General features: G+C 42.4%; 3 protein-coding genes across 3 annotated transcripts in view; 2 read left to right on the top strand and 1 right to left on the bottom strand.

The window, feature by feature from the left end:
- Positions 1 to 13404, top strand: part of LOC101348789 (uncharacterized) — a 91680-nt gene that overhangs the window by 22990 nt on the left and 55286 nt on the right. The window contains exon 3 of the mRNA XM_004384004.3: positions 8018 to 8359. Within this exon, the coding sequence (XP_004384061.2) occupies positions 8018 to 8359 (342 nt within the window). The remainder of the gene's footprint in view (positions 1 to 8017; positions 8360 to 13404) is intronic.
- Positions 4614 to 6438, bottom strand: LOC101354703 (histone H2B type 1-B). Its single transcript, XM_023738377.1, has one exon. The coding sequence runs from the start codon at positions 6358 to 6360 to the stop codon at positions 5980 to 5982; it is 381 nt and encodes a 126-aa protein (XP_023594145.1). The 5' UTR covers positions 6361 to 6438; the 3' UTR covers positions 4614 to 5979.
- On the top strand, positions 6627 to 7186 carry LOC101349824 (histone H2A type 1-D). Its single transcript, XM_023738374.1, has one exon. The coding sequence runs from the start codon at positions 6685 to 6687 to the stop codon at positions 7075 to 7077; it is 393 nt and encodes a 130-aa protein (XP_023594142.1). The 5' UTR covers positions 6627 to 6684; the 3' UTR covers positions 7078 to 7186.

Raw genomic sequence — 13404 nt, forward strand, 5'->3', positions numbered from 1 at the left:
CACACACATAACCCATTGCCATAAAGTCTATTCTGACTCATAGCTACCCTATAGGACAGAGTAAAACTGCCCCATAGGGTTTCCAAGGCTGTATTCTTTATGGAAGCTGACTGCCACACCCTTCCCCTGAGGAGTGGCTGGTGGGTTTGAATCGGCAACATTTCAGTAGCAGCGCTCATAACAATATCAAATTATATTTTCATTTATTGAATATAAAAGGCTATTCATACACAGAATGTGTTTTATGTGAAATTCATTCAAAAACAGTCGCCTTAAACTTTGCCTTTTTATATCATCTTGTATCATTATGCATTAGAAACAATGAATAAAAATTATTTCAAAAGCCTAAGAGCCAATTGTTTGACTTCTGATTCTGGACCAAGACGGAATACACTCCCCGCTATTTCCTTACCCTTTCCAGTTGCAGTCAAGTGCATTTGGACTCACGGTGACCACATGTGTTTCAGAGTAGAACTGCATCTCACAGGGTTTTCATGGCAGTGAAATTTCAGAAGTAGATCACCAGGTCTTTCTTCCGAGGGGCCTCTGGGTATGTTGGAACCACCAACCTTTTTGTTAGCAGCTGTGAATTTAACCATTTGTACCACTCAGGGACTCCTATTCCTTGCCCTAAGTACAGCTCAAAATCCTGGACATTTTATATGAAACGAAGGTAACAAGACTCTGAAAGGTGAAGAGAAATCAGACTGGCTAGGAACCTCAGGACAATGGGGTGGTGAGTTTTCTGTTTTCTTTTTCCTCATATATCCCTGATTGCATGCTGGAGAAGATGGCAACACGAAAATGTCAATGCCAGCAGACAAAATGTCCTAGATGATGGAATGTCAATTGACTTTTATTTATTTATTATTTACAATTATGTGTAGTTGTTATTACTATTCTTTAAAATAGTAAACAGGTATTATTTTTCCAGAGAGTTTAAAAAAAACTCATTTAGACACGTTGTTGTTGTTAGGTACCACTGAGTCGGTTCCAACTCATAGCAACCCAATGTGCAACAGAACAAAACACCTCTCGCTCCTGCGCCATCCTCACAATCTTTGTTATGCTTGAGCCCATTGTTACAGCCACTGTGTCAGTCTATCTCATTCAGGGTCTTCCTGTTTTTCCCTGACACTCTACTTTACCAAGCATGATGTCCTTCTCCAGGACTAGTCCCTCCTGATAACATGTCCAAAGTATGTGTGGCAAAGTCTCACCATCCTTTCTTCTAGGGAGCATTCTGGCTGTACTTCTTCCAAGACATATTTGTTTGTTTTTCTGGCAGTCCACGGTATATTCAATGTTCTTCGCCAACACCATAATTCAAAGGCATCAACTCTTCTTCGGTCTTCCTTATTCATTGTTCAGCTTTCGCATGCATGTGAGGCAATTGAAAATATCACAGATTGGATCAGGTGTACCTTAGTCCTCAAAGTGACATCTTTGCTTTTTAACACTGTAAAGATGTCTTTTGCAGCAGATTTGCCCAATGCAGTATGTAGTTTGTTTTCTTGACTGCCGCTTCCATGGGCATTGATGGTGTATCCAAGTACAATGAAATCTTCAACAATTTCAATCTTTTCTCCATTTTTCATGATGTTTCTTACTGGTCCAGTTGTCAGGATTTTTGTTTTCTTTATGTTGTGGTGTAATCCATACTGAAGGCTGTAGTCTTTGATCTTCATCAGGAAGTACTTCAAGTTCTCTTCACTTTCAGCAAGCAAGGATGTGTCACCCACATATCACAGATGGTTAATAAGTCTTCCTCCAATCCTGATGCCGTGTTCTTCTTCATATAGTCCAGCTTCTCGGATTTAGACATATATATCATTTAATGGAAACGAAAAGTGAGGAAAAACACACCAACTGTTTCTAAGAGATGCTGAAGACAGAACTGAGAACAGTCTGTGCACTTTCACCTGTCATGAAGCATGGGGCAGGGCTGTCCTTATCTCCTGACTGTCACCCCTTTTTTCTCAAATTGTAAGCTGTCTCTGACCCTCCTGTCATCTGTCTCTTTTTGGGCCTTTCTTCTCTTTTCTTAATTCTCAGTCACCCTACCCCCAAATAAAAATTCTCCCAAGTTCCCTCCATCTGGTTCTAGGCACACATATTTCAGCCAAGGGCATCTCATATTTTCCCTCTCTCTACAATTCAGCGCTTCCTTTCTTCAGGTCCTTTTTATTGGATAGGGTGGTAAGCTGAACTTTCTATGACCAAAAGCATTAGGAATGCAGTGTAAGTTATTTCTCTCTCTCTCTCTCTTTTTTTGGTCACCCTGTGTTGGAGGAATGGTCTAGCTCCCATCCAGGCTGCCTAAGTAAAGGCCTTGGGCCCAGAACAGTCTCTGATAAGGAGGCTGGGAATTGAGTCGCCTTCTCTCTGCCAGTTGCTTCTCCTTATCAGAGACGCCTTGCCCCTGTCCTGGGCACACAGTAATATTCTCATCTCCTGCATGTGTGCGAGCAACATAAGGCACCTAGCCAACTCCACTTTTGATTTGTTCACAGCAGGGAGGGAATGGGGGTCTCTCGTACTAGGTACTATGGCACAAGAGGGGTGAATGTAGAAAATCTGCCCTGCACTGACAATATGCGGGATGAGCTTGCTGGCCTTGGGATACCTGTGCCCGCTAATGAAGCTGATGTTGCTCTGTCTCTTCTGTATGTGAGTAAAGCATTTCCCATGCACTGGTAGAACGTGTGTGTGGTCTTTTGCTGGCAATTTTGGACCCTGCCTCAACACCCTGAGACTGCAGCTCTGGAGAAAATGTAGCTGCTTGTTTATTAGGAAAAGGGATATGTAAAGCCTTCTAGTATTTCCCTCAAGTTGATGGACTTGTCCACTGTCCTGGTTGTGTCCAGAGTTGGAGTCTCATCAGAATCAACTGACATTTTTAAATATGAAAATTTCTGGTTTCTCACTTCTCCCCCCTGTAGAGCCAGTGTCTACCAGCGAGCTCAGGCACCTGATATCTTTTTTTTTTTAATTCGCTTGTGAAGATCAGCCACATAAGAGTAGGAATGACAGAAAGGCTTAGCTTTGAGTTTAGGCCAAGGGTTTAGTTTGGGTTTGTCAACTAAGGGTATAGTTTTAGATAAAACATCAAATATTCTCATTTTATTATCTGAAAGAAGAGAGAAAAAATTAGAAAAGAATAAAAGAAGGCAAGCAGGCTAAAGTTATGAAGGACAAATTGTAGAGAAAATAATCCCTCCCTCAAGAGATTATTTTAAAGATGTGGAAAATGAAATGCTAAATAAGACTCTTGCCAATTTCATAACTCAGGAATATCTCTTGAAGGACCTGAGAACCATTTCTATGAAATGTAAATGTCAAAAAAGATAATGCTCCCATCTCCCAGTTTCCTGGGGGGAGATGAGCATGCCTTCAGGTGACACTTAGCTCCAAACTGCAAGCCTACCTCCAACCATAAAGATATGAGAAATTAGTAATTAATTATCTTGAGAACATGTATGCAATGGGTTGTGTTATGGATTGAATTGCATCCCCAAAAATGTGTATCATCTTGGTTAGGCCATGATTCCCAGTATTGTGTGATTGCCCACCATTTTCTGATCTTGTGTGATTATCCTATATGTTATAAATCCTAACCTCCATGATGTTAACGAGGCAGGATTAGAGGCAGTGATGTTAATGAGGCAGAACTCAATCTACAGGATTAGGTTGTATTTTTTTTTTTTTTTAATTGTTGTAATTAAATGAAGTTTACATTTCAAGTTAGTCTCCTATACAGAAATTTGTTTTTTCCTTTTTACATACATTGTCATGAGACCCCAACCACTCACTCCATTCTGCGACAGCACACTCCTCCCCTCCGCCCCTGATTCCCCATGAACATTCAATCAGCTCCTAACTCTCTCTGCCTTCCCATCTCACCTCTGGACAGAAGCTGCCCCCTTGGTCTCTTGTATCTACTTGACTAAGAGTCACATTCTTCACAAGTATCACTTTATATCCCACAGTCCAGTCCAATCCGTGTCTGAAGAATTGGCCTCGGAAATTGTTTTAGTTCTGGGGTGATAGAGAGTCCAGGGGCCATGCTTTCTGCGGTGCCTCCAGTCTCAGTCAGACCATTAAGTCTGGTCTTCTTACTAGAATTTGAGTTCTGCATCCCATTGTTCTACTGCTCCATCAGGGAGCCTCTGTTGTGTTCCCTGTCAGGACGTTCATTGGTGGTGGCCAGGCACCATCTAGTTCTTCTGGTCTCAGGCTGATGAAGTCTCTGGTTTATGTGGCCCATTCTGTCTCTTGGGCTAATACTTTCCTTGTGTCTTTGGTGTTCTTCGTTCTCCTTTACTCCAAGTGGTTGGGACTACCTGATGCATCTTAGATGGCCGAGGATTAGGTTGTATTTTGAGTCAATCTCTTTTGAGATATAAAAGAGAGAATTGAGCAGAGAGGAGTGGGACCTCAAGCCACCAAGAAAGAAGCACAGGGAGCAGAGTGCTTCCTTTGGACCCCGGGTACCTGTGCTGAGAAGCTCCTAGACCAGGGGAAGATCGATGACGAGGATCTTTCACCAGAGCCAACAGAAAGAGAACGCCTTCTCCTAGAGCTGGTGCCCTGAATTTGGACTTCTAGCCTCCTAAACTGTGAGAGAATAAATTTCTCTTTGTTAGAGCCATCCACTTGTGGTATTTCTATTTTAGTAGCCCTAGATAACTAAGATGGGTTGTATCCACTTAGTTACATAGTAAAGTGAGATTTCTTTCTGTCTTTGCAATATTTAAAGCACATTGCCTGTGAAACATCACATTCTGGTTTAATGCTATTCAATAATAAAACTGCGTTCTTTCTCTTCCAACTTTGTGGAGAAATTTACTGGGTTTGGAGGGCGGGTAGCTATTGTTACAGTGTAAAAAAAAAAAGCATTATCCATTTTTAAGACAAATGTCTCATTCACATTTTGCATACACTGGGATAGGAAGTGCTTCTCACACTGAGGCTGACATCTTGCCTGGGATACTGGAGAAGGTAACTTTTATTTTCCTTTAAGAGGTCCTGTTTGAGAAATTCCACTTTAAATTTTGTTTCATTCTCCAAAGAGACTGCTATATGTCACCTACGTAAAAGGCTACTAAACGGACTGAAAATATTTTTCTTTTTAATTGACGGCTGTCTCTTCTGTCTTCCTACCTCTCCCATAACCCCGCAGCCAAAATCGGTACTTTTGGACTTTCAGATTCTTGCAAAAAGGCCTACAAAGAAAAACTGGCAGTCGGCCCCTCCAACTGACATCCTCCCAGTCAGCCACAAGGTGACGCCAGATAGGAACAAGAGGGAAATTCAAACCCTTTGTCTTCCCAGAGCTCTAGCCACCACTCCTGACCCTTTCTGGTGACAAGCCCGTTAGCAATACATGAAATGAGGTACGGATTTCTTGTATACAGTAAAAACTTAAACGGCTGTAGAATGGCAAAGAGGACGAGTAGACGCTACAGAATTACCCAGGAAAACCACTGGAGTTTTCCTTACGTGTTTCCCCAATGCACGCAGCTACATGTGACATCTTGAGTTCAAGTTTCCGGTAAAAAGACCCCACATCCTCCTCCCTCTCGCCCCCGGGCAATTAACAGCAGGCTAGCCACACCCTCAGCGGGTTCTTAACCGCAGAAACCCCGCGGAAATGCCATTATTCTCCAGGAAACTTCCAACCACCATTCCGAAAACGCTGGGACCCGGGAGGGGAGGAGTGAGCGTTTCCAAGAATAGTCGAACGAGTGCCCAGAGTATTACACTGAACAATGAGAACGTGGGTTTCTAGTAAAAGTATAAAACAGCTTTTTCTTTGAAGCTTGGGGCCGCAAAAAATAGCTTTCATTTCTAACTTCACTCCTAACTACCTCAGCTTTACCCCCTTGGCCAAAACTATTGCAGGTACAGCTCTCAATCCGAGAAAGTAGGTGGCTCTGAAAAGAGCCTTTGGATTAGAAATAGCCTATACACGCACGTTTACTTGGAGCTTGTGTACTTGGTGACGGCCTTGGTGCCCTCGGACACAGCGTGCTTGGCCAACTCCCCGGGCAGCAGCAGGCGCACGGCCGTTTGGATTTCCCTGGAGGTAATGGTAGAGCGCTTGTTGTAGTGCGCCAGGCGAGACGCCTCACCAGCAATGCGCTCGAAGATGTCGTTGACGAAGGAATTCATAATGCCCATTGCCTTGGATGAGATTCCGGTGTCAGGGTGGACCTGCTTCAGCACCTTATACACGTAGATGGAATAGCTCTCCTTGCGGCTGCGCTTACGCTTCTTGCCATCCTTCTTCTGCGCCTTGGTTATGGCTTTCTTGGACCCCTTTTTAGGAGCCGGAGCAGATTTCGAAGGCTCAGGCATAATTTCTCCCGAAAAAGTTACGACTTCTTTGACAGATTCACCACCAGTACAGTTAGAAAAGATCCCCGAACCCTTTCTTTATAGTTCTGTAATTCAAATGAGGGATTACGAACTCTCACCCCTGATTGGATAATGGTACACTGTCGCCAAGTGGGAGTGTTTATGCAAATAAGCGATACACAGTTTCTTGTTCTATTGGACAAAACAATCCAATCTAATTTAGCCAATGAGATAGCCAACGGTCATAGCCCTGCACTAACTATAAATATTTTTCTTCACCCTAAAAGGCCTTCAGCTTGCACGTTGGTGTTATCTTAAAGCATTATGTCTGGACGCGGAAAGCAGGGCGGCAAGGCTCGCGCGAAGGCCAAGACTCGATCTTCCCGGGCCGGCTTGCAGTTCCCGGTGGGCAGAGTGCACCGCCTACTTCGCAAGGGGAACTACTCTGAGCGGGTCGGGGCCGGCGCTCCAGTGTACCTGGCCGCGGTGTTGGAGTATTTGACCGCTGAGATCTTGGAGCTGGCGGGCAACGCAGCCCGCGACAACAAGAAGACGCGTATCATCCCGCGCCACTTGCAGCTGGCCATCCGCAACGACGAAGAGCTCAACAAACTGTTGGGCAAAGTCACCATCGCGCAGGGCGGCGTCCTGCCCAACATCCAGGCCGTGCTGCTGCCCAAGAAGACAGAGAGCCACCACAAGGCCAAGGGCAAGTGAAGCCCACGAATAAACAGAAGTAATACATACACTTGTTCTCAATTACACACAAAAGGCTCTTTTCAGAGCCATCTACATTTTCAAAAGAGAAGCTGATAACTCGATGAACGTTTATATTCCTTCCCTTCAGTGTATAATATTTTACGATATAACATCAGCTTTGTGTCTGTCGTAACTTATAAAACGCAAACACTAGTTTGAAGAGTTCCAGGAAAGTAGATCGTTCTCTTAAGAGGAAATTTCAAAACCAAAACAAGGTATTTAGAAAACACGCGGGGCCGAGAGAGTGTTGGGGGGAAGTAAGTCAGGCTTGGAAAACGAAGCAAGGAGATTAGATTCGCCATTAGCCAATTGTAAAGCAGCGGGAGCTTCTCAATTTCTGAATCTAGAAAAACCATTTTGTCCAGTGAACCAGTGAACACGTGTTGCCATCCTGTGTGTACCCGGCACCCATGAAACGGTAGCTTTAACCCCTTTGCCAGATACTCCACCCAGATCCTTTGCCACGTAGATCACAAAGGTTTCGTAGACCAGAGCTTGGAAGTGACCCACAAAACTGTACTTAGCTAGTATTGACGTAACTCGCGAGCGTGTTACGGATTCGGAATCTCAGGTCCCACTCAGACTTAAGGAATCAGAATTTACATTTTAACAAGATACCTAAATGGTTCCTCAGGCACACAGTACTTGGCTGAACTAGACCTTTAGAAATTTAATCCCCTCAAAATATCTCAGAATAACAAAAAGTATCCAGGGAGATGCGGTGGAGGAGTTCATCCAATCACAGTCTGTGATTATTAACCAAGCACCAATCGGTCATCAACCAATGGATTTATGGCGCGGGACTTTTGAAAACGCATAAGGCCAATCAGAATGCTTCAAACTGTATTTAAAGACAATTTTACCACTGCTCCGCAACAGACTTTTGGTTTGTTTTCAGTTGTGTCGTAATGGCTCGTACCAAGCAGACAGCTCGCAAGTCCACCGGCGGCAAGGCGCCGCGCAAGCAGCTGGCCACCAAGGCGGCCCGCAAGAGCGCGCCCGCCACCGGCGGCGTGAAGAAGCCGCATCGTTACCGGCCCGGCACCGTGGCGCTGCGCGAGATCCGGCGCTACCAGAAGTCCACCGAGCTGCTCATCCGCAAGCTGCCATTCCAGCGGCTGGTCCGCGAGATAGCGCAGGACTTCAAGACCGACCTGCGCTTCCAGAGCTCGGCCGTGATGGCGCTGCAGGAGGCGTGCGAGGCCTATCTGGTGGGGCTCTTTGAGGACACTAATCTGTGCGCCATCCACGCCAAGCGTGTCACCATCATGCCCAAAGACATCCAGCTTGCGCGTCGCATCCGCGGGGAGAGGGCGTAAATCATGGCCGTCTCCTTTGAATTGAAAAAAGGCTCTTTTCAGAGCCAACTACAATTTCACTTAAAAGTAGTTGTACTCTTATTAACTACCCATTTTACTTATTTTTTGCCTGTATGTAAACTGCGATAAGACGTTTGAAGGAACTTGGGTCAAAGATAACTTTCTAAGAGGCCCCTGACTGTTCAAAACTAAGATTTTAATACTGATGCGGTCTTGATGGGCTAGATAGGTTGGGACACCTTAGGGCTTCCAGGTTTACAATTTGGTGACCCTTTTAAAAAATACAGAACTACGAATACAAAATGAGGTTACAGTGGCTATTTCTCTATAATTGAAAAATCGCATTCCAGTTTTATAAAAACAAAACTAACCACAAAATTCAGAAAAAAGCATTTGTTTATGAATACATGCAATGTTTTACTATATTTTTGCCTGCATACTCTGATTACATCTTCAAAATTATTTTGTATCTTCTACAGACAGTGGGAAGATAATATTTCCTCTGGCATGTTTGGTGACAATTTCTTTTATGTTATTGATAATTTAGAATTTCTTTCAGTTTTAAAACATTATTGGATGTCTAGTAACTTTTCAGGATTTTTTTTTTCAATTTAGGAAACTATCAAGCTTCTTTAACACGTGAGTGGAAAAAATCGGAAGAACTTCACGAATTAGCTGCTGGCTAAATATATTTTAAATCTTAATTCTCCTGTGCACCACGCATTCACTCCGGGGGGGGGGGGGGCTATAGATATGTGGATGTCTTGATATGACATCTTGCCCTACATCATCTTGTGAGGATTCCAGGTGTTGTCCCAGTAAGCAGTAGTTTTCTTTGAAGCCATTCTTTTGTCAGCTTGGTTAACAAAAACTGAGCTATATATCAGCACACCTATAAATCACATAACACTGCATTAGCCCCAAACTAAAATATATCTCCAACTAAATTTTCTCTTACCCAAATCCCAAATATACTCACCAGTGTTCCAATATAATCAGACACAAGGTGAATTGTAATGGAAAGGAGATTGAGTGGAAATAAGCAACCATCATAAACAACTATAAGCAAAATATCTTAATATTATGAAATTAAAAACAAACCAAAACCCATAAAACTGAGTAAACACACTACTGAGGCCTATGCCAGGGCCTTGAAATTGCTGAGTCTGGTGCTTAAATGCCATTAGCTTCCGCAAATCTGACTCTGAGAATTGGCTATGCTTTTCAAAATTACTGGGTTTTCTCTGCCTCCTGCCAGTCTGTTCCAATACACTTCAATGTGAGCACCCTAGGAATTAAGTATCTCTAGTCTGAGATATCTGTGTAGTCGTAGCTGAGTGATCAAGGCAATGGACTAAAAATCCATTGGGATTTCTCCTTGCTGGTTCGGTTCCTGCCGACTACGCACATTTTTGGAGCCCTGGTGGCGCAGTGGTTAAGAGCTTGGGTGCTAACCAATAGGCGGCAGTTCGAAGCCACCAGCCGCTCTTTGGAAACCCTATGGGGCAGTTCTACTCTGTCCCGTAGGGTCACTATGAGTCGGAATCCACTCGATGGCAACGGATTTGGTTTGTTTTCTTTTGTTCATATCATTGCTTTGCATGATGCTTTGGATTGTGGTACCATTCTCAGAGAGAGATACCAGGAGGAGAAGCTTACTGAGGAGGATATAAGGTCAACTCTGAGCAATCTGAACTCTTTTCATTGCTAAAGTGAATTGCCTGGGACAATAACTTTGCAGGGTTTTATAGATTCATTCTGTCCTGAAAATGACCTTCCTTTATAAAGATCCCCATAAAAGTAAGAGACAATAAAAAGATGGATTCATTAGAGGAGTCTGTATGGTAGCTCTAACGTTGATAGTTTTCCATGGGTCAAGTGCCACCTGAAGCGCTTGGCCTGAATTATTATGTATAATCCTTACTACGCACTGTATAAAGCCCTGGTGGCAAATTCTCTCACCGTATCCATTTTATAGAGGAGGAACTTCAGCCTAACAGATTTCAGTTAATTGGCCAGTCATCCGACTAGCAAATATCATTGCTAGGATTTAATCCCAGGCAGTCTCACTCCATACCCCCACTCTTAATATCTTCTAATCAATAAGATTACCCAAACATGGATGATCAGATCTAGAGTTTCAGCCTCAAGGGTAACTCTGTTTTAGAAATGGAACTACACTCCATCTGGCTGGTCAGGGTAGATGGGGATGGGCTATGAGGACTTTGTTGTTAGTTACCAGCCAGTGATTCCAACTCATAGTGACCCCATGTGTCACAGAGCAGAACTGCTCCATAGGATTTTCTTGGCTGTAGTCTTAAAAGAAGCAGATCGCTAGGACTTTTCTTCTATGAGTGGGTTCAAACTGCCAACTTTTAGATTAATAGCTGAGAGCAAACCATTTGCCTGGTGGTGTAGCCTAGACGAAATCCTGTTGTGTGGCCAGAGACCTGGTGTGAACTGAAGTGGGTAGAGTGTGCAGATGAGACACCCGGTGTTAGGGATGCTCCTTGGACTTCAGAACAAAACCAAACAAACCAAACCTGCCGTCGAGTAAATTCCGAGTCACAGCGACCCTATAGGACAGAGTAGAACTGCCACATAGGGTTTCCAAGGACTGACTGGTGGATTCAAACTGCTGACGTTTTGGTTAGCAGCCAAATGTTTAACCACTGCACCACCAGGGCTCCAAGGACTTGAGGTCAAGGGCAGAATAATTGTTTCCCTAGAAACTTCGAGATTCTGCTCCAGAGCAAATATACTTGTTTATTTACTACTGAGTTGGGCTGTCCAAGACACTAGACATGTGTGGCTATTAAGCATTTGAAACGTGGCTAGTCCAAATTAAGATGCACTTTAAGTATAAAATACATACCAGATCATGAAGATTTAGCATCAAAAAAAACCCCCAACTCATTAATATTTTATACTGATAACATATTAAGATTATAATATTATGACTAAAGTGGACTAAATCAGTTTTTTTGCTTCTTGTTTTAGTTTTTTAAATGTGGCTACTAAAAAATTTTAAATTATATATGTGACTGTCCTTATTTTTCTATATAAGGGGATATATTTTATATATATTCTATGTATATCTCCACTCAGCGGGAGAAAGATGTGGCAGTCAGCTTCCCTAGAGCCTTGAACCCTTAGAAACCCTATGGGACAGTTATACTCTGTCCTATAGGGTCACTATCAGTCAGAATCAACTCAACAGCAATGGGTTTGGTTCTTTGGTAATGACAGCTATTTCAAAGTGCTGTGACAAGAAAATGTATGAAAATAAATGTAGAGTGTTCAGCAACAGTGTTTGGCATATTGTAAGTGCTCAAGAAATGTTAGCTGTTGTCACTGTTCCCTAAATCCCTATTACCTTCTGAAATCCTCTAATGATGTAATCCTGTCTTACTCTGGTCCTGTTCAACTCTGGCGTGGATTTCAACCACAAAGTCACATTCTACGTTTCCTCAGGCAAAGCAGAAAAACCTGGAGCTTTGCCTGGGGAGGTAATAGGACATTTAAATTGTCAACAATGAAGCACTATGTATATACAAAGAAAAAAAAATCGCAATAATGCATTACAAGTAACCCTAAATTTCTGCATTATCCACACTTCTATCATACATGGACAATTAGAACAATTAGTACACTATAAACAAGCATTTTTGGGGTTAAATTATCAGTCAGCAGTTTAGTTTATGCAGCATTCATTGCCATTTTTGGCTATCTAGCAGTGTTTGGCCAATTCTTTAAATATATTTTTGCCATTGTTAATATGTTTTATAAAACTGATTGAAAATGACAAAAATTAACACTGTCAAAATAAAGTATAGGTTTTATAAATTAAATAAAATTGAGACAAGAATCAGTTGTACTTTTTTCTAAGTAGCCCAGTTTTAGGTTCAATTTAGTGGCTCTTTGGATCTAAGCCAGTTAAGTTTGAGAACTATTGTAAGTGAATGGAACAAAATTAAAGAACATGGACAAAATTGAGAAAAAAATTGTTCAAGATTATATCTAAAGAATAGGTAAGTCTAGAGATTTTTATAATGATTTTTAGCTCTCTGTGAATGAACTCTCTCCCGTTGCCCTATAGGACACAGTAGAACTGCCCCATAGGGTTGCCAAGGGGCAGCTGGTGGGTTCAAACTGCCCACCTTTTGGATGGCAGCCACGCTCTTAACCACTGCACCACCAGGGCGCCTATGAATATGTATGTATACATATATGTATGTGTATGCACATGTATATGTATTTGTTTCTGAAGAGTACACTTCATTTGAAAGGGACATCTTACATCTAAAGTAAACATGTTTCCAGGAGACATTCAATGTTAGAATCAACTGAAAATATATAAACCCAACAGATTTTGAGACCCCAACCTCTTGGGCATTCATAAGAGATTTGCAGGAAAATTAGAGGATTGACTCTCTTTGCTTAGGTTGATTATTCCTCTGCCTAACTCATAGTGTTGATGTGAAGATCAAGTAAATGGATGAACTTGAAAGTATTTGAAAAAGTAAAGGGACGTAAGAAGTGCGTGGTGCCATTGTTATAATCACTAATTATGATTATGTTTGGAGTGTCATAATGAGGTCATCTGGTGCTGCAACTTGACCCAACCTAAGTGAGATGGCCCCAAACCTTGGAGTAAGAGTTGAGAGTGCTCAAAGAACTAGAAACTCAGGAGATGTCAGGAACCTCGACAGTCCAGCTTCTCATTTCTGCTTTTCTTATTTTTATTTTTGCACTTTTGCTCCATTCTACTCTTTTTATCCATCAGATCTCTTGATTTCTCCTGTGTGGTGTCTAAGAAGGCAGTTTTCAGCTCTGAGAATAAGCTACCTGAATTTATGTAACTTAATTGTATTATTTAACAGAAAATTTGATTGACTCAAGTTGGTCCAATGACCTCTGTCTGGACCAATCAACCATTGTTTAAGGTCAGACACTCCTCCTCTCT

Source organism: Trichechus manatus, unplaced genomic scaffold, assembly GCF_000243295.1.
Source record: "Trichechus manatus latirostris isolate Lorelei unplaced genomic scaffold, TriManLat1.0 scaffold00115, whole genome shotgun sequence".
NCBI lineage: Eukaryota > Metazoa > Chordata > Mammalia > Sirenia > Trichechidae > Trichechus > Trichechus manatus.

Excerpts from the sequence above, each read along its gene's own strand:
- LOC101354703 (XM_023738377.1), bottom strand. The coding sequence starts at position 6,360 with ATGCCTGAGCCTTCGAAATCTGCTCCGGCTCCTAAAAAGGGGTCCAAG.
- LOC101349824 (XM_023738374.1), top strand. The coding sequence starts at position 6,685 with ATGTCTGGACGCGGAAAGCAGGGCGGCAAGGCTCGCGCGAAGGCCAAG.